This window comes from Heliangelus exortis, chromosome 4, assembly GCF_036169615.1.
Source record: "Heliangelus exortis chromosome 4, bHelExo1.hap1, whole genome shotgun sequence".
Lineage (NCBI taxonomy): Eukaryota > Metazoa > Chordata > Aves > Apodiformes > Trochilidae > Heliangelus > Heliangelus exortis.
The window spans coordinates 44,305,078-44,330,534 of NC_092425.1; the positions used below are offsets into that span (position 1 = coordinate 44,305,078).

A 25,457-nucleotide genomic window follows, 5' to 3' on the forward strand; every position below is an offset into this window, starting at 1 on the left:
ACCCCGCACACAGACAGACACGCTCGCACTTACCCACCAGAACTCTCCGGGCTGCGCCTGCAGGGCTCACACGGGGAGCGGGCATCCGGCTGCGCGGGGAGCAACACCACCTCCACCTCTCCCCAAAATACAACCTGCACAGCAAGGGGTACAACTCCCTGCCAGCGCCGAGAAGGACGGGCAGCTCAGACGGTGGCTACACTCGCTCTTTTTTTTTTTTTTTTTTTTTTTTTTCACGAAACCGGGACACCCCGTCTGCGATTTTTCTAGTGCGGCTTCATCCACCCCCATCGGTTGCGTCTGGCCGAAGCGAATTTGCACCTTGGGGGTTTGGGTGCCCCGGTCCACGGGGCATTGCGGAGCCCGCTCCGCCGGTGCGGAGGGGCAGAATGGCGGCGGTGGCCCGCTGGCTGCTGTGCCTGTGCCTGGGCTGGGGCTGCCTATGCCTGGCACTGGGGGACGCGCTGAGGGCCGGCTGGGTCGGGCTGCGGCGGCGGGCGGCCCCGGCAGGGACGCGGGGCGGCCGGGGCAGAGCCTCGGCAGGTGACTACGGGCTGAGGCAACGGCCGGAACAAGAGGAGCGGCGGCGAGCGGAGCGGCAGCAGCCGGGAGACAGGGTTTCGGAGCACATGCTGCGGCTCTACGACCAGTACAGCGGCGGGCGACGAGCGATGGCGCGGCCGCAAGACCTTCCGGGGCTGCCCGCGCTGCACCCCCGCCGGGGCAACACGGTGCGAGGCTTCCGACCGCTGGCAACAGGTGTGTCCCGGGCGCGGCGGGGGCCGCGGAGCCGCCTGAAGAGCCTGGGGGGCGGCGGGGTCGGGAGGGGACGGCGAGAGTTGGGGGAGCTCACCTGGCTGCCCGAGCTGCTTCTCTTGAGCCGGCAAATCGGCTCCGGGTCTGCGGGAGCGAAGGTAACGGAAGCGTCTGTAGCTGGCGAACACCGCTGGTCCTGCACTCTAGCTGTCTACTTGGGTGGTGTACTTATTCAGTGCCCACGGAGCTTGGTGGGAGCAGGAGATGAGAAAAGGGTTAAAAAAGTAACGCTTCCTGAAGCAACAGCCCTGTCTTTTGGGATAGAATGTTTACGTTTTTCACGTATCTTAATTACCGGCTTATTTCTTCAAGTATGTATGCTGCATCTCTGCTGTATGTCTGAGTACCATATGAGGGAAGTGGAGTAATTAGCACATCCTCTCTGGAGTCTCCTTTTATCCGTGTTTTGCATGTGTAGCTTCTGTTGAATTCAAGGTCTGATTTGCATATGATAGAGCAGTAGTGTGGTTTGGACTCTCTTCAGAGTGCTCATTTTGAGACTTTGGTGACAGTTCTGGCAATTAGGGACAGTGGCAAATGAGTTGAGTAGAAGCAAGATTTGTGGTAAATAGTACACCTCAGCATCTCTGGCAGTGGCACCTGGATGTCTCTATCTATTACAGGTAGATTTAGGAAAACTGTAAAGTTGCTTCTGGGGGGAGGCATATGTTAAACATGGTAACCATGGTAAACACTGTACCCTAGCAGAAGAGGAAGGTGGCACTGTCTTGGCACTGAATCCACAACTCCATAGTTCTGCTCTCTGTGGATCTGATCTCTGGAAGGTCTACATGGAAACTCCAGAACCCGAACAGGACCCCCTCTGGGATATGCTTTCCAAAACCACCGCATCCCCAAAACCCTGCTGCTTGAATGAGACCTGTCACACCATACATAGCAGCCCAGTTTGCCAGTCTCTTTACTACACTGGTGGATTGACCCAACAGCTTTTTCACAGATAAGCATTTATCAATACAGCTGGGTGTTGGCTGGGAGTTTCAGTGACCTGTGTTTATTCCTTCCTCTCCCAGGAAACCCAGAGCTGGGTGCTAGACTTCCCCTAGGACTCTTGGTATCTTAAGATTCAGCCCTGCAATTCTCTCCATCATATATTACTGTCCACAAGAGAAGCTTTAGAGGCAAGAGGCATAAATTCTATTGTTTTGGAGGATGGACAGTTGGGGCTCCTTGGCTGCTGCAGAAGAACCCTCTTGCCATTCTAACATGACCATTTTTTGCAATATCAAGTTTAATGTACATTGCTTTGTTGTGAAATAGTTACCTCACTGAATGGGAGGGCGAGGGAGGAGAGAGGATGGGAAATATAATCCCACCATAGTGGTATTTGCTCCTTTAAGTATATCTGATTAAAGATATTCATTGTTCTTAACCTAGAAGGCCTTTGGTTGAAATCCCATCTCTCTGGTCTTTCTGATTATATTTATAATCTCTCTTGACATTGGGTGGCAGCAGTCCTATAAGCACACTATTCATTAATCCCTTTCCTCCTACTCCAATATTTTCACCGTGCCAAAGTAATAAATTGGAAGTGGCTATAAGTTTTTTGACACTTTTATAAGTCTTTATGCAAAATATTTAACCAGTTAGCTGTTGTCTTTCTCTTGCCTTAGGCAGCAAATACTTATTTGGTACGATTGTTTGATATCAGAGAAGTGCATTTGCAGACAGCCAAACATTCCTTGGGGCGGTGTGGGGAGTGAGAAGGCTTTTTCTGGTCAGAAGACTTCTTCCTTGTGCCCAACTGCCTGACCAGCCCTGTGATGGGAATGACACATCCACAGTATTTCCCCTCAAGGCGGTTTGTTTCCAGATCCTCTGCTCTGACTGTTGCGCTCCTCAGCTGCAAATTTCAGTCTCCCTTAGGCTTCCCCTTGTCTGAAATGTGGGTTCATCAATTAAATTAATCAATTACATTGACGTTAGTCCTACTGTACGCTTTACCATCCCTGCTGACAGCCTTCTCAATACAGCTTTTGGTCTGCAACTAGCAGACCTTCCCTAAGAATCCATTTCTCCTCCCATCTATAACAAGAGGCCTTGAAGGAAATGTTTAGTGATTGTATTTGCCATGTAACCATGCCTTTTGCAATTTAATTGTATATTTTCAGGAGAGAGACTGTTTCTTTTCTGAAACACAGGTTTCAAATGTGGCTGTAAAACTTCCCTGTCCTCGTTTTTACCCTGGAGAGCCTTCTTGGCTCTTCTGCAGCTCAGGGGAAAGACATTTCCCAGATCTCCTCTTGAGTGACCAGACCTACAGCTGATAAAAATCTGATGATGTTCAATGCTTACCGTGGAGGTGTGCTCATATGCACCTTCTGCGGCTCAAGACCTGGAGGAAAGATACAATGCAGATTAAATACAAGTGAGCAGAGAGATGAAAGCCTCAAACGCAAGATTTTGGTTTGCTTTTGAAAGCACTTGTAATCATAGCATTGCTAAAGAAACATGTCTTGCAAATGAGTCACTTAAAAACCTCAACTTTAATTGGAGGGTCCCTCTAATCATGCTGCAGTTAAGCTATACAGTCAGAAATTACTTTAAACTCTTTTTTATATTGACCGGATTTCAAGTAATTTTAGGTACTACACCTGCCCTTGGGCCAATTCTTGTGGTTTAAGAACTACATTCTCCTTTTCAAAACACCTTTCTTATCTTTGTTGTGGTATGAAATGCCCACGCAAACAGGGGAAACTGAGTACAGCACAGGGAAATCAGCTAGTCACCAGCTGTCCTTGGCCTGCAAAAACCAGTACGGGCCAAATTCTGGCCTCTTTGAGCTCTAGTATATCAAGGGTCTTTTGTAACAGGAGCTTTAAAAACGTTCAGACAGGAGATAGTGTATGTAGGTTTCTGGTTTTATTGGGTTTTGGGCTTGTGTTTTGTTTGGATTTTTTTTCTCTTCTGTTTTTCTATAAATACAATGCAAGCAGCAGCATCCTGGTAGTTTTTAGGCAGAAGGAACTTGAAAACTGTTAAGCTATGGTTTGGGCAGTCTGGTCCCAAATCTTCAGAGCTTCTTCAAAGCAAATAAATGGGATTTGTAGATTTGGCCTCTTAGGACCAGACCCAGAATTTGAATTTTCTGGGTTCTCTTGCCACCTGTCTTGCTGTGCTGTCATGCATGTGGCTGACCTGTGCTCACAGTCCCCAGCTGGTCACACTTTGTAGAACATGTAATTTCACATATGAATAATTCTGAGGACAGACTCTGCACAGCCTGGTGTTCATACAGCTGACCTGCTGCCACCAGCTGAAGTGGAATTAATCAGGACTATGAGAAGGAGTAGGGTTGTTTTTTTGTGTTCCCCTTCCTGGACTTTTGAGCTTTAGTGATGCAGCTTCTTACTTGCTTAACTTATGCTAGCTTTGAGTTCAATACTCTGTTTAGTTTTCAGACCTGCTGTGGTCTTCCTGCTTAAAATATATAGAAAGATAAATGTTCTCTGCACCACATTTATGACGTGCAATATGCGTATTTGTGATGTCCATATCATCAAATGTACATTGGAGTTAGATCCTGAACATGCGTCATCACTGATTCTTACAGTTCTTTCTTTAAGTAGATGACAGCTTGTCTCAGGGTGGTGGACTTTATGCTTATTTTTATCAAGTTACTGGCTGCTCTGGCCTTATCTGCTTTGGTAAAAGAATTAGTAAAAAAGAGAGAATGGTATCCTATGTTTTTCTTTGCAAAATGCTGAAATCGGTAAAGGGGAAGTGCAATCAAGTAAAGGAAAAGGTGAGAGAAGTGAAGAAATCTGTTTTCCAGATCTGTGTTCCTGTTATGGGAACTGAGTGAACTTTTGTAGTTAGACTGTGAGCCCATGGAAACAAAGTTTTACAATGGAAACACTGATGCATTCTTTAGTGTGCACTGACACAAGGGCACCACTTTATTATCTCATTTAAGTGATGGCTAATGATGACTATATAACTAAATAGTCCTTGTTACTGCATCCTTTTTCACCCATGGGATAGATTTGGCAGTCCATAAAAATGTCAGTGCATCCTCTATAAAGGTAAACACACCACACTTTAGCAGAAGCATTCCAGCTTATTGGTACCTGGAAATACCCTTTGTAGGATGAATAACATTCATGCGGTGATGTCAGTCTCCACAGACCTACTGCTTTGTGTGACAATACCTTTTTAATGCTGGTAACAGGCAATCCTTACATCTGTGGGCTGTGGCAGTAAGGTGTGGGTACATGGGCTGTGCCTGGAGTTGTTCTCCTTGGCCGAGTGCCATTCTGCCCAGCTGGTGACTGCTGCTCTAAGGCTCTGCTCTGCAGAAGGGAGCAATACTAACAGTGCAGTGATGCTGTGTCTTACTGAAATTCAAAAGAGCTCTGTCATGGAGAGCTGGGTCTTGAAAATTCCTCATCAGGCTGACTGCAACATATGATGATCCCTTGAACGGGAGCAGAGATTGCTGTTAAAATCTGACCTCAGAGTATCTGAAAAGTAGCACTGTATTCCTTGCACATATTTTTCCTTTCCTTGTTTCCTTTTAAATCAGCTCCTCCGTACACGCTTCGGTGTGAAGTGCTTCCTATTTTGTACTGCTAAAGAGCAAAGCTGAGTTAGCAGAACTCAATATAAGTTAAAGAAAGGATTAAAAGACTTGGCTCAAGTAGTGGTGCTCAGATAGAAATCTGCTGCTCACAGAGCTGGGACGTGTATCAAGTGAGCCAGGGAGGTAGGTTACTGCTGCTCAGATAGTGGGTTGCCACTGCATTGCATTATATACTGCTGAAATGAGTGCAAGGTTTACCAAGTACAGATGCTCAGGCAGTCACGCCAGGCAATGAGGTGGTGGACCTGTGAGTTTGCTCCAGCAGTTGCTTCCAGTGCAGGAACACCCAAGATTCATAGCATCTTCTTACTGCTGCTGTAGCCTAAGAACCAGCTCAGGCAGAGCAGGACCTTCTGTCCAGCATGCTTCTGAAGAGACATATTTCAGAAGCAGATCGTGCCCATGTCTGCAACAGACCATTTCTTGTCTGGGTAAACAGACCAAAGCAAGCTGCTGCAAAGTTTTCACCAGGTTTGTTTGATACTGAAAGCATAAGAAAAAAAATCTGTTGCAATGCCAGTTGGGTTTTGGCCATGTGTTTTACTTTCTTTCACCTGCAAAACTGACTTTTTCTTTCTAGACCAGTGAGTGGTTTTGTCGAAACATCTTTGTTGCCTTTGAGACCTTAACTGTCTTGTTAGAGAGGGTGAACTGGGCAGAGGCCTTAGAGGGGCTTAGTCAGGCTGCCTCTTTCCACAGGCTGCTGAGCTATTGTTGATGAACTTCACTCTACAGTCCGGCCCCCTCCGTCATTTAATGTGAGCTGTTAATGGCAGCATTACAAGGATATGTGATTGACAAGGAATTAGAATTAAAGCCCTACTTAGGTTCAGATTGGGGTTTTATTTGGCATTCTTTGGGATTAGCGAGGAAGGAAATCAGTCAATCAGACTGTTTATATGAGAGGTGTTATCAGTGTAAGTCATTGTGAAGGCAAAAGTCTCAGCTCACACCAGTCAGTAATTGACTAGTGTCAGCAGAGCAAGCTGTATGAGACTCATGAGAAGCTTCCTGCATCACAATGAAGCTTGGTTAGATGCTTCTTGATATCTCCTGACACTGGTGAAACGTTTAAATCACGCTTCTGACCCTGGCTAATAAACTATGTTTATTGTGGGAACAGATTTTCAGCAGTTTCTGCCTGGGTTTAAGAACAGTTTCATTTAAGCAAAATTAAGGTTTTTTTTCTGAGGAAAAGGAGCATTTATAGATATTTTAAAGCTGAATCTTCCTCTACGCATCTGTCTTTTTTGGGGGCAATGACTTGCCTGGGGAATGCCTGTGTCAATGCATTGCTCGCACCTGAGCCAGGTATCACTGCCACACAACGGATGTGTTTTACATGGTGTTTTTAAGTGGTGACAGAAACCCAGGGCACGCAGTTGGCCTTGTCTGAGACGGCAGACAGCAAATATGGAGAGATCTGTGCTGGCCACTAGGAACTGGCTTTCCGACGTTTGTGCAGATGCAAAACCTTTCCGAGTGGCTGGAGCCGGGTTCGGTGAGCACATAGCACCACCTACTGCAAGCATTTGTGTTGCATCTTAAGTTAAATGCTAAGAGTGGCCTCTCGAGTTTTGCTTTTAATCAAAACTATATATTTCTCCTGTGTCTGCTTCATGTCATCTAGGGTTTCCCGGTAAACAAAAGCAGCTTGTTTTATGTTGCACTGCAATATGTCAATTTAGAGTAGCATGTGTCCAGTGGGATTCTTATTAAAAATTAAAATCAAAACTTGTGATTCAACATAGAACAGTGATTCAAATATTAACAAATTATTTAACAGAGGTTTTTTGGACATCATAAATTCTGGTTCCTAAGACTGATGTACATACCAACCTTATTTCATCATTGATCACAAACCAAGCACAGGTCATGTCCTCATGTGTGCTTGGTACAAACGTAGCAGACAGATGCTTTGGGCTTAATGAATTAAAAGTAGGATTGAATTAAAAGAAAATCTAGTTCCTAGGCATAAGTAATAGCTAGAAAGTGGATGGGTTTGGTACATTAGTTTTCAGTTGTTTGGAACTTACCTCCGTGATGCACCATCAGATGGGGCTAAGTATGTAAACGATTTCATCTTTTTTTCCCCCTGTGTTTCACTAAGAAAAGTGTCTGTTTTTTCCCTAATTTCATGAAGTAAAGCATGATGTGATATACTTGGGAGAAGGGAGTATGTTTTTCTAGTGAGACTAATTCCCGTTTTTTAAAATGTGTCAGTTAGAATAGCGATGAGAAAAAAATGAGTAGAAGCAGAGGCTGCTCAGATTGTTAGGGCAGAGATGGGGAGGCAGAAGGGAGAGTCTTTTGCTGGACTTACTGAAATGGCATTAGCAGTTGGGATATTGCAGGCTGAAAGCACATATTCTCACCCAGAACATCAAGCTGTGAAAACATGTGAATGACTAGTACTGTAAATTATGTTTTCTTGCCTAGGCGGGGGTCTTAGTGCAGTATTTTGAGGGTAGAAGTGAGGAGGCTGTTCTTCCCTAGTTCACAGGCATCTCTGTGCTTGTAATTGCTTGAAATAAAAAATAAAATAGCAAAACTCATGAAAAATTCTGCAACCTGTAAATTCTTTTCAGCCTTTGGAGAGGGTTTTGACATGCAATGATATCAAAGAATTATTTAACTTGTTTTCTTAAATGTGTTGGTAACTTGCCCACTACCCTTGGGGGGGGAGGGGAGGAGGGGCTGCAGATAATGCTTTTGCTTTACTGAATTTGACTTTTCAACACAGCCTGGTTTTATAGCTCTCAATAGCACCTTAGCGTTTGGAAAGACAGACATAACTGCAGTCCAAGCAGGAAATTTTACAACAGAAATCAAACCTTACCCCCAGGCCTTTCTGTTGCACCCTACAGGGGACTAGTCAGCCATCTGTGTTCACAGCCCAGTCTGAGTTAGGAGTGCGATGCTGGAGTTGCACCAGGTACCTGTGGTTGTCCTGACTTCTATAATTGCACAGGTGCAGGTACACACCGTCCCATGTCCTCCTCATCAATACAGTAACATCCGCAGCCTGTAGAAGGGTTGTCCTTGCCTTGCTTTCCTTTGCGCAGAGGCAAGTAGGCCCATTTTTCCACCACCATGTCCCTCTCCCCAAAAAGGACATTTTGGCTTGCCTTTCTTTTCTTCTGGTTATTGGGGTTGCTCTACTACCTACCTTCAGCTATTAGCTACTAGTGTAAATGCGTCTGACTCTGACTGACTTGAAAAATGGTGAGAATGTCCAAGGTGGAATGACTAAATTTACCCAGTATAACTGAAGTAGTCCTAGGCCTGATTATTCTAGAAGGAAACTTTGGTTGTGATTTTAGGGTTAGTCTTTCTCCAGACGTGATGTCAAAGCCTTTAAAATGATTAAACAATAATTCCATCCTGATGATCCTTCTCCCTGCTTCTTCAGAAGAAAGCCACATTGCTTCTTTGTGCACAGGGTGTTGCCAATAACTTTATACTACTTATGTTCTCAACTCTAACCTTTCAAGTGAAGAACTCTAGGTCATGAAGGGACCTTCAGTTGGACATGCAGAGGTCGGTGACCATTTGAAGGGCCAATAAATTTGTCTTACTGTAATGGAGGAATGGTTCATATCAAGGAAACATCTTTGGTAACACAGGATTTCAATTTCATTTAACTTTTGAAATGTGTACTACTTTCTGTACTGTCTTGCCTGTTTTGCATCCTCATAAACACGTGGGGCTGTACCAAATGTTGCACGGTTGTGGCACTTCAGGATATGGTTTAGTGGTTGTGGTGGTTGGATTATGGTTGAACACAATGATCTTGAAGATCTTTTCCAAACTTAATGATTCTGTGGTTTTGGGTCCCTCTATATTAGTCTCTTTGACATTTTGAGAAGCTGATAGTAAATGCCTACCAGTCTTGTAAGTGAGGCCCAGATGACTGGGGAGCAGCATGAGAGGTTTAAAGGAACCAGCCAGACTTGTTTTGCATTGAACAGCTTGGCAGTCAGAGCTTAAGTGCCTTACCTGGAATTACTCCTGAAAGCCTGTCACAACACTGAGAAATATGCTGTTTAGAATCCAGGGTTTTCCTCACTGCAGCCTTGAGCCTCTACTAAGAGGGAAGCAAATAGTTTCTCTCCAACTGAGGCTGTGGCTCCACAGGATTATGGAAATTTATAGGCAATCCGGTAGCTGTTAAAGCCAGTGGGAGTATTAAAGGAAACCAAATTGAATGTGTGTGGGATCTATGGTCCCAAGTTTACCAGCTGGGTTATTTTCTGAATAGTGGCCTAAACATGTGCCCATTGCATGTGTGAAAATTTCCTGTGAACTTAATGTATACCCTAGATGCAATGCTCTTGGTCTTTTCTCAGTAATGTTTTGAAATGCGTATATTCTAATCTAGGTATTTCTTCTTCTAGTGAGTCCTGAAAGCCAGGAGATGTACTTTTTTAACTTAACATCACTCACTGAGTCTGAAAACGTCTTGGCAGCTTCAGTGTATTACTACATTGGTGACTTCCTGCCTGCCAAATGGAACTGTTCCCTGTCTGGAGGCCGCTCTCAGCATAGGCACAGGAAAACTGAAATTCAGATGCATCTTTCAGTTTGGACCTTTCCTTCTGCTGGGAACCAGACTCGAAGCCTGGGACATTTCCTCATAAATGTCTCCACTGCTTCCCAGGGTGTCCTTTCCTGGCAGTGGAAGGATATCACTCAGCTTCTGCATGAAGCAAAACAAAACAATGAACTCCTGATCAGTGTCAAAATGGATCTGACCAGCAGTCACCCCTGGAAAAGAGCACCTTCTCACTATGAACCCTACATTCTGGTTTATGCCAATGATTCTGCTATTTCGGAGCCTCAGAGTGTTGTTTCTGGCTTGCAAGGGCACCGTCATCCTCTGGCAAGGGTCTTTCCCAGGCCAGAAAACCAGGTGAGGAATAACCTTGGGAAGCAGCGGCGAAAACGCTCTGCAAACAACCTGTTGCCGCTGCAGAATAATGAGCTCCCAGGAGCTGAGTACCGGTACAGTAAGGATGAGAGATGGGAAGATGGAAAAGCCTACAAAATCTTTCAGCCACGGTTAGCAGAGAGGGCAAAGAGCAAGAAAAAGCAGAGGAAGAATCATCACCAGAAGAGCCAGACTCTCCAATTTGATGAGCAAACGCTGAAGAAGGCGAGGAGGAAGCAGTGGAATGAGCCAAGGTACTGCACCCGGCGCTACCTCAAGGTGGATTTTGCAGACATTGGCTGGAGCGAGTGGATTATTTCCCCTAAATCCTTTGATGCCTATTACTGCTCAGGGGAATGTCAGTTCCCCATTCCAAAGGTACAGTCTTGATTGATTCTTTTTCACTGTCTGTTACTGTAAACCATGTGTTTTCTTTCCTGCATCACTAAAAGGTGGCTGGTCACCAGTTATGGGTTTGTATCTAACAAATAAGTGGTATATTTGTCTTGTGCTGCAAAGAGGGGTGGTTGGAATAGCTAATAAAAAGACAGGCTTGTAAAGGTAATTTAAAAAGTATTACATGTTATTACTTTCTTTGTCCAGAACCCAAACTGCCATAAAACATTTCCTGAGTAATGCTTATGATGTGTGAACCTGTTATGAACCTGTTTAATAAGCATAATACAAGCCAGACCCAGAAAATTGCTAATAAGACAGTAGCTGTTATGCCTGGAAGGATCCTCTGCTGCCCCACTCAGGCTGGTCAGCATAGCTCACTCTAGGGAAACGTGTGCCTAGAGAGGCATGGCTGTCACAAGGACAGACTCTGTGGATGCTCTGGATCCTGGCCAAACTAATTTCGTAAATATTCTTTGTTTTTTTATGAGTTTTTTCCATGTGAGAAACAAGAGAGGGTGATATGGGTCTGTGGTCAAGATGGATTAACTTAGCTCCTTAAAATCAAATCCCCAATGCTGCTGTCAGCAGAATGGACACACACGCATCCAGAGTCTACCAAAACCTGCTAGTAGCATGTGGTGTTTGAGGCTGCCCTGCCATGTGAGGTGCACATGCAGAATGCCTATAGGAAACATCAGGAAGGAAAACTGTAAATTCAGGTTAGATAATGTGTATTCCTCCTACAGTGAAGCCTTAGCAGGTATTTCCAAAGGTAAAAATGAAAGGGAACAGGAAGGGTCACTACCTTTGAATACATTCCGTCAGGCCTTTTACTTTGTTGTTGATGGGAACCGTGCTCTGTCAAACCAGTAACTCTGCATACAAGTTAGAAATCTCAAAAGCAGCAGACCTGGAATTCTTCCGTTCTACTTTGAGAACACACAAGTTATAAAAATGCTGCTGTGTCCCTCTGCTTAAGCCTGTGTTACTGTTTCCAGTTGCAGCTTTAGTTATTTCTGTAATTTTTTTTTTTTCCTGCCAGCTTTTGGTATTGGCTCCTGGGATGTTCTAGTTTAGCTCCATCATCTCAAATAAGTAGACTTGCAGTACTGGCTGCTTGTAACTAAGTCTGGCGGTCCCAAAGGAGTGGTGGATTAGAAAAAAGGTGAGAAATAATTAGAGATAGGTGGGAAAATACAGCTCAGCATTTAAATGACTTTGCTGACATGAAGCAGGTCTTGTTGCCATGAACTAAGCCTGTAGTGCAGGCCTGCAAGGCAATAACCAGGACACCTGTTTTCTTCTACAAATTCATACTAAAAAGCCAAATTCAGCCTTTAAGCGTGAAATTTTTTAGACTAGTTTGGATTAAGAGTTATAGAAACAGAGGATTATAGTTATTTAGACACTGTGCAGCTGAGTATTTGCTACTGCGTACTGCAGAGAGAAAGAGTTCGCTAAGAGGGTGGGTCACTGAAACTCATTGTCAGTCTGGCTGAAAGCAATCGGTAGATTTCTGGCCACGTTGGGAGGCAGATTGTGTTTGGTTTTTGTGATCTTTGTTTTTTAATTGCAACCCCCCAAATTACCTCATTTTCCTAAATAATTAAAAGCTGAAGTATGTAAAAATGTGAAACAAACATCTTTTAGAGCCACGCAGAATACCTAATGCTGCTAATATGATTGTGTTTGCAAAATTATACTATAACCATCAGGCAACAACAAACTAATCTGTGCCTATGGGTATATCATGTTTCCTTGCTGAGGTCGAGCTTCTAAAGTTGACAGCCTGTGGGGTAATTAAGAACAAATGTGCCTCTTCCTCCCCCCCCTCCTCCAGCACTTCAGCCCCCAAGTTTTCTGGCCCTTCCCTGATCTCAGTTACTCAGCTGCCTGCTGCAGAACCCACATGTGTTGGGCTGATGGGACACTGCAGAGCATTCAGGCCAGGCAGACCCTCTCTTAGGTCTGGAGTGAGAGCTCGTACCTGACATAGTTTGCCCTGCTCATGACACGTCTCTGATGAAACCCAACAGGGCAGCCAGTCTCCCAAAGACACCTGCAGATCAGCAGATACAGCCTGAGTCACAGCTGGAGTCGGACACAGAGCTGGCAGTTAGGAGACAGCTCGGCATTTTTATCTCCCACTGCTTCTCCTGGCCTCCCCTGCTTCTCCCTTTCCCGAGGAAAACCTCTGCCTGCTTTTTGTGACCAACCTCTGGGCAGAGCACAGGCAGTGGTCTAACTCAACTGGCGTTATGCCAGTTCCATACTCCCAGGGGGATTTCTGTCTCCTGGGAAGCACATACCTTGGGATTGTACTCCAGAGCTGGTTATCCTCAGGAGTGCACCTGAAAGGCCAGGGGCAGTGTGCTTGAGGCAGACTGCAAGTCAGTGCTGGGGATGTTCCATATTGTACCATACCCGCACCAAAATGAGACACGTGCCATCAGCAGGGACAGAAGGTACGCGGGCTGCTCCCACCCATAGCTGAGGCAAGACTTGAAACCAATTCTGTACAATTTTGAACATGAGTGGCACGGATGCTATACCTGAAGGGAAGAGTTAGGTTCCACTGAGACCTTAACACTGCATATGCAGAGACCTGTTTTTAATTCCAGTACTACTGACAGTGGGAAATGGGGTCTCATTAGATATTTTAGCTTTTGATGTCTGATGAGCAGGCTCAGGAGTTCTGTTTGGTTCGCAGTTGTTTTTGTGGAGAATGCTGTGCTGCAGCTGAGTAAGAAAACAAGCCTGGATGCTATCGGAGCTTTCCCTTCCATTTGCAGGCAGAAATGATACAGAAATCTGTATTCTATACTAACCTAAGACATTTTTTAAATACAGCAGTGGCTGAGGAGCACATGTACTCCTGAAGTCAAAGCAAACAAATGGAAATGTCTTCAGATGTATAGTGACATCTTTGTAACCATGCTGGGGCACCTACAGCCAGTAAGAGAACGGAGGAACAAGCTTTGCATTTGTGTTTTAAACAGGCTCCCACCACCCCCTTCACCTCATTCTCTGATAAGCTATGATGGTAAACTTGAACAGAATCAGGGGAGAAAGATCAGCCTCTGTGTAACGTCTGCATTTAAAAGGGACATGGATCCTGAGTATACTTGAGAAAGCCCTGACTCTCAAAGAGGATAAACAAAAGCAAGGAATGTGCACGATTGGCACCGCTTGTTGCCCAGCCTTCCTGCAAGTGAAATAGGTTCCTTGTGAGAAAAAGAAAAAATCATTCAAATTATTTCTAACATGCATAAAGAATAGCTGAGTACTCCCCAGTGAATCCTTTTCAATTCTTTGTCAAATGGTTCCAGTCCTCTCATGAGACTAGTTTCAACAACAGGGTATACTGATCCATCTCTGCTGGAATTCAAGAAGCAGCTGTCTCCATGGTAAAGAAGGAAAATACAGCTGGCACTAGTCATGACCTATGTTGCTGTAAGTAGGGGCAGGTTAGACATCTGTGTACGTGGCCTGCAGAATTGGAAGCAGTTACTCCTAAGTGCGCTAACTTGCTACACAAAAAATACAACTAGCCAGAATCTCCCAGTTGTTACTCTGCTTTTTTGAATGCAAGGCCACTAAGATTTGCACCTCAGGTAATTAGATATCTGAACCCAAAGACTGTTGGTTGTTTTTCCAAAATCAAATAATATTTTTTCTCAGCAAAACGGCTATTGCAATTTTGGCCCCAATGCTCTTGTTTGGGTATTTCTTTGTGGCATCTATGCACAGTGAACTGCGCAATTCCCAGACAATATGTGCAAGAAGAGCTCTAAAAAGCATTGTTAGAGTTTCACTTTTACAAAGCCACAAGTCTTTGGATAAAAATTGTTTCTTGTGTATTTTTCATGAAGGCCTGCCTTTCATACAGATACGTGGATTTGCAATGGTTTGGAGGTTTAGAGGTAAAACGTAGTATTTTTCATCTCTATGAATGTGCTAATTTTTATTTTTATGAGTGCATTAATGCATTTTGGTTTTGTAAACCAATGCAGTTATTTCACTGGTCATATTCACTTTTTGTTCATCACACCAAACTGTGTTCCTGTTTACATTACTCTAAATGTGTGAACCTTTGTCCTTTGGAGAAAGTGTCACCTTAATATGAAGTACAACTGACATGGGATGTGAGGGCTCAGTTGGCAGTGTCACTGAAAGTGATTTGGCATGGAAAAGAGAGCAAAACAACCTAATCTTACACAAGAGCAAACTGGAAGAGTTAGCAGTATGATATAAATACTTCCATTCTCTCATCTGTACATATGTTATCCACTTCTGTTCTTCCTGATGCACTCACCTTTCCCCAGTCAAACTTCCAAACCTACAAGTTATGTTTCTTTTGTTCCCCTAACAACTTGGCCTGCTCGCGCTTCCTCACAGCCAAACAAGTTTTATGTCTAAGTTGCAGACCACATGTAACTTAATTTGCTCAGGAGAGGCTACCTTGACCTAAAGGTACGCCTCACTGCCAGGTCTGCTGCCTAGGCACAGAGAGAGAGCCCAAGGCCCTGTCCCCAGTTGGAGTTGAAAGTTGTGGAGCAACACTTGCATCCAGCAGCTAAAGGAACAAGACCAGATTCTCATTCTCTTCTGGGGGCCCAAGGCAGCTGTGGTGACAACTGGAAATCGTCACACAGGAAACAGATTTTCCAGCTGTGGAGTCTGCTTGAAAAAAAAAAAAAAGGTTCTGTTCTCTGGTATGTCAGGTCCACCTAACATGGGTGCAGTTACATTTTATGCTGTGTCTTTCTCTTGCAGGCCTTGAAGCCATCCAACCATGCCACCATCCAGAGCATAGTGAGAGCAGTCGGTGTTGTCCCAGGCATTCCTGAGCCTTGCTGCATTCCTGACAAAATGTCTTCTCTTAGTATCTTATTCTTTGATGAAAATAAAAATGTGGTTCTTAAGGTGTACCCCAACATGACAGTGGACTCCTGTGCATGCAGATAATGTCTTGGGGGGGACCCTTTTGAAATGCTGATCACTTGCTATTTGTGGGTGGGGTGGGTGATACATGATACCTTCTTTTTGTTTGCACTGCCAATGCATTTTCTATGGACAAAAAAAAAAAGAAAAAAATATAAAGAAATAGAAACAAGGAGGATGGAAATACAAAGGATTACAAATCACAGTTCCAAGGAAAGAAAGGACAAACTTCATTCGTCTCTGAATTTGACCCCAACGCAAGCCTTTGCAATGGGGACTGACTGTCTCTGTTGAAATCAAGAGATGAAAGAGGGATTTGCAGAAGACTCTTCAGGATTTTTGAGACTGCCGGAAGGACATACTGATCTATTTTTGTACAAGATTTTGGAAGCAGCACTAGCTGTTAATTTTTGCCTCTGTTCTTATGGTGACAGAGATTAGTAACACACTATTCTTCATTTTAAAGCAAAGCTTTCTGCCTTAGGTTACTGAGTAATGCAGCAAGGAAGAAAACAAATCTGACATCCTAAAAGCTGTAGATAAACCAAATTTAAATATATATCTCCTTGGTATGACATGTCACCAACTGCATGTGTGTATTCATTGTCATTGACATATTTTTTTGGATTCAGCTTCTGAGCTGTCAAATTCCTTGGTCAGAAGAACGCAAAACACGTTACTGCTGCGTGCATAATTGTGGTATCTTAAAAGCAAAGACTTCTCTTCCACGCTACTGTGGAAACTCAGCAGACCAAGGGTAGGAAAGTATCGCAGTCTCTGAGGTGGCTGAGTGACATGTTCACAATGCATATTCTAGACCATGGTTGCAAATAATCTGTGAGTAAATCATGGTAATTGATTCCTGGCATGAAATTATTTGATGCATAATTTTTATCTATAGGCCTTCACTGAAATTATTTGATCAAAACTGCTTCTGGTTGACAAGTTTTGAGTATTACATTAATTGGATAATACATAATTATTTTTTTCTTCTCAGTTCAATTCTGAAAGTCAAGTTTGTTGTACCTATGCTGTCAGTTTAAGATTTTTTTAATAGCAGATTTTGCACAGTAAAAACACAAAACATTTTCTATTACTTCATTCACCAAAAAATTCATCTGAGAAATTTCAAACAGGAAAGAAAATATCTAACAAATATCAGGCACAGCTGCAAAAAGTGTGTCTGTTACAGAGTAAGTGTTCACAGAAGTACTTTAGATTCCATTTCCAGCAGCACCACTATAGAGGATGATGCTTTTTAGACCACTTATAGCTGGTGTGAGTGATGTATTAGTTTGCACTGAGTAAGCAGCAGACAGCCTTTTCTCTAAGTTATTGACACAACTGACTCTGAAATAGTGTATGTAAAAGGCAAATATTCATAGGGAATAAATTAATTCCCCAGGATCATGAGAGTGAAATTGTGTTTTGGAGTCAGCAATTTCCCAGTGTACTGAAACTGATAACAGTTCTGTTATGTACATGCCTTTTTGCTGCCTCATGGATATTTAAGACTAATGTACATACTTAATCGTGGATGTTTGTTTGGTCAGTGGAGCTGTTGTGTGTACCAACCTCTGCCTGTCAGAGGTGTGGAGGGGGAGTAGGTAACCTAGGGATCCTTTCAGCAATTGCTTTTTACCTGTGCAAAGTCTCAGTGGAAGCTAACAGGACTTTAACTTGAAAAAGAAAAAAATTACCACTGACTAGTCCCAGATGCAGGTTATGCTTGTAGCCCTTCCCTTGACCTGCTTGATCAGCATACCCCTGCAGTCAGGTTGCCAGAATGCCATGGATAGATGTTTATTGGCTCCAGTTAGCAACACGAACTAGCACAGCTCTCCAATCCTATTTGCTATGTTAGGATTCCAGGAGCTTGGTAGCAGCATGTTGTCTTGCAGGATCTGTTCCCTGGAGAGAAAAGTCTACGTTTCTAAAGAACAGGTGTCATCTTGAGCGTACCAGAGCAGAACTGCCACCAAAACCAACACCTAAATGTGAAGCTGTGTATGTTTAGATCAAAGTTCCTTTGATCCACTTCCTTACGCAGGACAAAAGTCAGACCTGTGTCCATATCAGATGGGCTTAAAAACAGGTGGAAAAGAAGCTGTGTTTTTCTCTTGGACAGAAAGACAAACAGTTGCAGACAACCAAGAGTGTTTTTCACAGCTGTGTCTTGGTGATGAAAAGGAGCCTGTCTCTGCTGTGGAGCTAAGCAGGCTCCTATGTTGACTTTAGGGTGAGGCAGAAGTAGTGATGCATGTACCTGTACCCCAGGGCTCACCTTTTAATCCACTGGTCTGCTCCTGGTCTTGGTGTCATTAGGACCCATGGGGCATGCTACAAGCAAAGATGGAATCAGGCTTGTGGTTTCAGTAGACATTAGGCCCTGCAAGCTAAATCAGATGCAGTGGTTCCTGTTATTTGTCTAAGACCTGCACAGGTAAGTCTATTATTTATACAATTCAGTGTGACAATGGCTGATGTTGAAACCACAAGCTCAAACAATAAACCTAACAAATTTTCAGTTTGTAGAAAGCTTGTGGCAAAATACATTTCATAGAGCCTGACGAACATCAGCTTTGGGCCACTACGTCTCGTTTCTTTGTTTAAGCTGACCTGGCTGGTGATAAGTGACACTCTTATTGCTGAGGTGGTTTCCTTTACAATATTTTTGAGGCTCTTGGGGTGTGTACCTCTTGTCTCCAGTAGAAAGGTGGGAGCTGCTCAGTAGTCCTCAAGGGCTGGATTTCTCCCCGTGTTGTTCAGTGCTAGGATTACAGCATGCTCCTGCCTTAGGATAGCACCAGGCTACACCTTTCCAAACAGTACAGAGCATTAAGTACTTCACATCTTTCTTCCTGGCTTTGAAAGAGCTAGAGGTCATCCCACAGCAAGCGAGACACTGGGGGAACTGGGAACCCCCCACAGCGAGGAGTCGCTCTTTGTAACTGAAGAGTGCAAAGGCTCAAGCCCATGCTCTCTAGTGCTGCAATAAGATAGCCTGAAAATGACCTTAAAAGCATCACCTGAGGAAAAAATGCGACTGTGTTACACTTGGTTTTCTCTGGGATAAAGCCAGACTCTTTCATGAACAGTATTGTATAAAACAGGTACAATCTTCCAAGTAAAATTTGATCTGCCTCTTCTAACTCGATGTTATAAAAGTGTTCAATTAACCATATAGAAGTGAGACGCTTCATGCCCATGACTTGGTTTGCATTTGTGTCTGTTTTAGTGAAAATTTCTGCATAAAGCCATGTCTAGCGTCAGTAATATATTAATAGCACAGGCAGTGACTTCTGTATGTAACTTTGTATTAGTATGAACCTCAAAATAATTTCCAGCTCATGTTATTAATCCCCAGTTTAATCTCAAATCAGTACAGGGGGTTTTGACCTCTGTTCTTTTTTTTTAAAAATGCTATCAATAAATTGCTCTGCTTCCCATCTAATTATGTAGTACCTGATGCCCACACATTAACTTACATCTGTCTCTAAAGATGGGCAGGGGAATGTCTCGAGCAATGCAAGCTCTCTCTTCAGGTAGGCTCTCCTTGGAGCATATTGCCCAGTGAAGAACAGACTGTGAGGAGGCCACTGCAGAAAGCTCTTGAAAATTCCACTTTTGGAGACTGAATAGAGAACATCACAGTAAGCACGCAAAGTAGACAGTGCAAAATAAAACTTGTTCTGTAATACCATACCTTGACCTGGGAGAGCTGCCCGCTGGAACCAGTGAGCAGGGGCATAAGGCCCAGGGGTTCACTGTGCTTTGCTGCAGGGCTGGCCCAAAAGATGTTCATGCTGGCTTCTGAGGAGAGGCTCAGCAGTTTGCAGGAGGCTGATGTTTTGTTTAGCAACTCATTTCTCCTTGTAAAAACAGCTTTTAAAAAATTATTTCTCTTGAAAGGTTAATCTTTGTACAGATGTCAATTAAAAAAAAAAAAAAATTAAAAATTAAAATTACCCCCAGAAAAGTTATTTTGTATATGGAAAGAAACTTTTACAGATGCTTTTTATTTATTTTTATATCAGTAGCCATTTTGTCCTCTTACAAGTTTTCTTCTTTATCACAGTGCTCTGTAAACAATACCATTTACTTGGTCATTGTAAACATGTAATGCTAGAACCATAGTCAAGTTCACAAGGACGGGTCTCAGCCACACTGTGAAGGGCATGTTTCACTACTGATGTATAAGCTTGCCTGGTTTGTATTTTTTTCTTTTCAGTAATGGGAAAGTTTCACTAGGATAAAATACAAAATAAAAATCACTTCTTACATGAAAATCAATTTTTTCTGTTCTGTTAAAGATTTTACTGCTTTCTTTGTTCATCACTCTGGAAACATTTCCACCTCAAGTGCTGGTTTGCAAAGACCGGAATTCAAACACAGCAAGCAGGGAGCAGCTGGGGGGGCTGGTGCCGTGGATTTGGGTGGTAAAACTATGTCTGTTCAGAGAGCCATAGATGGGTATGTGTAGTGTGAGGAGAAAGAGCTCTCAGCTGCTTTTCATTGCAAATTAGACCTGTCAATGCTGAGCTGCCTCTGGGTGTGGTTGGGACTTTATGGACAGAGAAAACCAGCCATTTTTTTTTTTCAAGATAGAGACCTGACCTTTGTCTTGACAGGTGGGACTGATCTCGAAGGCAATGTGCCCTCACATGTGCTGACAGATGATTAAGAGCTGATTCAAGTGACTCAATAAAACATGCTTATTGTCACTAGTTTGCATGCAATTAAAAATAAATAAACAATTTATTAACCTCAGTAATTCAGCTACTTTCTTTCCAATTACTCCTCAGCAATCCCTATAGAAGGGAAATGTACAGTGCAGAAGGTACCCTTATCTCTTTCAGCTATCAGAGACAGCTCAGGTGTTTCCATGTGACTGGCCATCCATTGATCTCCCACCATGTTATCATCTTCCCATCCTGATGGGGTCTGCCTGCCCTCCTCTTGCTGAGGGTCCCAGTTCACCATCTGTAGTCCAGGATAAGTTTTCAATAGTCCATTTTCTCCAACTTAAATTTTGGTCAATACATCTTACCATTGTATTAGGTCGTTTTGAGTAATTACCAAATTGTCTGCACCTTGTTTCAATATTACTGAATGGAGTGGTATAGTACCAGCTTAACTACAGTTAAATCAGATGCAATTTAATTAGAATTGCAGCCTAGGGCCTGATTACTTCATCTGCTAATGCTAAATCACTCATGTCAAGCAACTTTCACTTTGCCCAAATATTTAACATTTATACCATTAATGTTAATATTCCTTTAATCTATTAACCTTAAGAGGCTTCCAGGGTTTTTTTCCCAGGGACATTGTTCTCTTGGGTGTGTCTTTGCTTCCTCATTCCCGATTCAGGCGTCTCCCTAGGAGTCTCTCATCCCCCAAACGTGGCCGTGTTTCCACTGGCGTCCCCTTCACACCTAGCTGTCGTGTCCTCCGACCCTTTCTCCGCTCTCCACCCCCCGCCCTCGGGGCTGTCCCCCACCTATCCATCGGCCGGCGACAGACACACCTCCATACTGCCCCGATCCTTTATCCCAGCCGGTGTCGGGCCCTGCCCCTTCCTGGGGGCGGTGCCCGGGGTATAGCCACCCCCCTGCCCAGGGCCCTCGCTCTGCTCGGGGGCTGTACTGGACTCAGAGCACTGTACTGGACTCGGGACTCGTTTGGGTGAGTGCTTTTGGAAGCTCTGGGACACAGAGGCGTCAGCTTTCTACAAGTCTCCAAGTTGGCAATGGCTACAGCCAAAAGGGCATTTGTTGCCCACAGCTTTTTATTTTGTTGGTAATTTTATATGAGATGTTTTGTGGTGCCAAAATGTTTCGATGTTTTATGGTGGTTTTTTTCTTTTTGCGGATGATGAAGCACAGCCTATTGACTTCATGGTTAATGTAGTTGGCCGATTGCAGAGGGATTTTTAAATGAAGGTGGATTGAGATCCCTGGCCCCCTGAAAGCTAAGTTGAGGGGGAGGTCTTGAGAGATGGAGGGAACAGGGTGGGGAATTGCAGGGAGGGATTTTAAAGTCAGAGGGCTGTGTGGCAACTATCCCCTTTGGGCAGGTAAAGGGGGGACAGTTTACTTTTCAGCACGAAGCTAGCACATTCCAGGCAGGGCAGCTCTAGCCTCTGTGCGTGGCTTGTGTAGTCTGTTGTCTTCTGTGTCTCAGGCCCTACGTGCGTCCCAGTCCTCTCTTTGTGCTCAAGGAGCACAGCACACACCTCATGCCCTATCCGTATGGTCTTGAACACCTGTACTACTCATAACAGCACCCATCAGACATTTCTTTTCTTGCATTAGATCCTGAAAGCATGGATCATTCTTGTCTCTGTGAAGTTTCTCATTGGTCCTCTTTTGGTCCAGCGTCACAGTTTGTGTCATCAGCACCACTCATGAGCCATCTATTTTAAGAGCCTTGAGCTATTTTTCTGTCATTCCTTTCCACATCCTTGTGTTCTTAGGTCTTAGGAAGGCTTCTTGCACATCCATCCATCTTGGTTTTGACTAATTTCTTGCTACAGATCATAATGTTTCATTCTCTATCTGGGGCTGTCTTAAGGCCTCTTTGCTGTTGAAAGTAGAAATTGATCAACTATAGGAATGCTGAGATCAACATTGGTTACAGAGATATCACTCCCAATTGTATACATGTTAAAGATTTAGCAAACTAACTGTGATTTGACTTGTGATTTGGCTTACCATGAGTAGCTGGAGTGATAAGGCCTTAGGCTGCAATTCTAATTAATCTTCAGGTGAATTCCTGTGAAGAACCTCAGTGAGACTTTTACTCTGTTGTCTGGAATAATATTGGAACAAGATGTAGATGAGATAATTATGCAAAATTATCTTCTTCTATGGTAAGATGGAACAACAGAAACTGAAGGTAGAGAAATTTATTGTGGAAGAATTATTCTGCAGAAAAGCAACTGGAAGAGTTGTCCAGACAAAAAATGACTGATGGTCAACAGGAGCCCGCAGGTAGTTGAGGACAGAAGAAACCAGAATGGGAAGATGTGCTCATTGTGGGAGATAATTGGATAGACAATCATATGAACTGGTGAATGGTCATATCGTGTAGCCTTAAATGGACAGGCAAATTAAGGCTGGAGTTCCTGTCTGGAGGCAACCAGCTCAAGCTGCAATAAACTGATTCTGTGACAGAACTGAGGGGCTGAAAATTCCTTTTGAGTGGGAGGCAAAGATTGGATCAAGATGCAGCAGTACTCCTCCCGGAGAAGGACTTTAAAAACCAAAGGGTTCAGTCAGAACCTCCTTTCTCCCTCGTTGCGCTTTTCTCTTGCCTTTTCTCTCTTTCTCTGGCTCTGTTCTGGCTCTGAGCCTTGTTCCCAACTCTGCTGGGATTTCTGAGAAATCTAAATGAACATTTTCCTGCCTTCAGAGTGCCCAGGGAGTGGTGGCAGTTGTGGTGGGTTGTTGGCAGACCCTGGGGACTGAACTCCCAGCTGTGGCAGGAGCAGGGGATGATGTTCTCTGAAGGGCTCCAGCTGGGGCTGGAGTAGCCCAGGTGTGGCCAGTCAGGTCGATGAGGGGGCTTTCCCAAGGGGCTGTGGGAAGGGCAGTGGGGAGGGGCCCAGGGTATATAAGCCTCCACCTCTGCTCAGGGTCTCAGTCTGCTCAGGGGCTGTGTTGTGCTTGGAGCTCTACTGAGTGTGAGGAGTGGGGGTGGGTGCTTCTTGCCGGTGCGGTGGTTGTTTGCTCTGTCTTGGTATTTTTTTTGGTTCCCCAAGTGGCAACACCTGTAGTGTTCAGCTCCGGAATGGGAAGGTAAAGGGAACACTCAGGGGCTCTTTGGAGGAGTTCGGTGTTCTGTAAGAGGTCAGTGTTTACTGATGTGGGACTTGCCGGTGTTACTGTTGGTTGGAATTTATGGTTTGTTTATGGCCCCTGGTGAAGAGTAACCCTGTGGCTACAGGAACATCCCGGCCCAGTGATGTGGCTTTCCTTGTTGACCATGGCTTCAGGAACCCACGCCTCTGAAAGATAAGTGGAACCAGGTGTAAGGAAGGACTTGGAGGGAGGGGTGGGGTGTGGGTGCGAAGGTGGGAACTGCAGGGAGGGATTTGGAAGTTAGTTTAGGTGAGAGGGCTGTCCAGGACCAGCCTCCTTTGGTCAGGTGAAGGGACCAGGTTGATTCTAACATGATGCTAACATGGGCAGGGCAGCTCCAGCCTCTGTGTGTGGGGGTGTGTAGTTTCTGTTGTCTGTCTTTGTTGTCTTAGAGCTTCCTCCGGCCTTGATGTCATCTTTGTGCTCACAGAGCAAGTCTTGCACCTTGGGCACCATCCCTAGGCTCTGAAACACCTTTATTCATTACAGTAGCGTCCTTCAGTGATGCCTTCTCTTGCGTAACAAATTCATGACGTGGAACAGCGTTGTCTTGTAGGTTTCTCAAAGGTTGTCTTCTGTCAAGTTCTTCTGAACTGTATCAGCATCTCTATTTGTGGATTTTCTTAGACTGGGACTCGTTCCCTGAATCCTTAGGTCTTGAATCCGGGCTTCTCATTTCTCTCTCATCTTAGCTTGGAGAGAAGCTTCTCATCACACTCCTTTGAGTCTCTTGGGGCCACAATGGAGCCTCCACGCGTCGCTGTCGCATCCCTTTAGGTCTCCTTGCCCAGCAGTCTTGGATCCTGGAATCGTTCTTTTTCCTCAGAGTTTTCAACCACAAGGTGGAGTCTCGTGGTTTGCACCATTGTGTCTCTGGTCTGCCTCAGCATTGAAGCTCTGGCTTGGAGCTGCCCTGCCTGCACTGTAGGGTCAGGGGCCCTTGGAAGGGACGTAATGGAATTGTCGGTGTCTTGAGCAGCATTTCACTGACTTGGGTAATGCTGTTTTTCAGATGGTTCTGGAGCGGTGAGCAAAGGCTGGCGGGCTGCAGGAGCAGTTATTTCTCAGGTGTTGTATTGCCATTGAGGGCATTACCCGTTATTTGTGTTTTCCAGGTGCCCTCGGAACCCCATGTTGGCCTCTGCCAGGCTGTTAGGCAGATGGGTGAGGGACCAAGGTAAAGGAGCGAGCAGGAGGTGGTCACTGCGGTGGGCTGCCTGTTGTTTGAGGCAATATCTTGGCACGTGCTTTTCCTTTGACTTTTGCAGGTGGCACACAGCACCGGAGGGACAAAGGCATGTGTTCAGGTTTGGTTGGAGAAGGTGAGATGGTTGTGGGCCGACTCAGGCTGGGCATTTTACATTGACTCGCTTAAGCGTTTCCCTTGTTCTTTGCAGAAGCTGCATGCGCTGCCTTTGGAGCCAGAAGATCACTGGACGTGAGGCAGGATGGTAACGAGGAGTGTGGTTCTCACAAGCAGAACGGCAATGTTATGTCTCTGTATTTTCAAGTGCCAGAAGCGATGGTGGACATGACATTTGGTGAAGGAAGTGAGCAGAGGAAGACGTGTGCTATGGGGTGCTTGTGGAAGAGGTTGGTATTCTGCTGATGTAGTCCTTTTCTGCTGACATTGTTGTCTGTTATTGCAGATGATGAGGAATATGATGGTTTCAGGAAGATTCCAGTCAGCTGCTGCAGGTTTTTTTCCTGGCCAGCGCTTCAGACCCACAGCTTTTCAAAAGCTAAGTGAAAGGCATGATGGTGGGGGAGGGTCTGTGTAAAGGGATCAAGATTGTGAATTGCAGAGTCAGGTTTTAAAGCTACTGTAAGGGGAAGAGCTGTACAGAAAGTCCCTTTTCGGTGGTTGCTGGGAGCCTGTCGCTCTCTGGCATGATGATAGCAAGTT

The 25,457-nt window shown here is 44.5% G+C and overlaps 1 protein-coding gene across 1 annotated transcript; it reads left to right on the plus strand.

The window, feature by feature from the left end:
- The first annotated feature begins 214 nt into the window (after positions 1-214).
- Positions 215-19,982, plus strand: BMP3 (bone morphogenetic protein 3). Its single transcript, XM_071744246.1, has 3 exons — positions 215-759; positions 9,814-10,724; positions 15,522-19,982. The coding sequence occupies exons 1-3, from the start codon at positions 390-392 to the stop codon at positions 15,711-15,713; spliced, it is 1,473 nt and encodes a 490-aa protein (XP_071600347.1). The 5' UTR covers positions 215-389; the 3' UTR covers positions 15,714-19,982.
- The last annotated feature ends 5,475 nt before the right edge of the window (positions 19,983-25,457 follow it).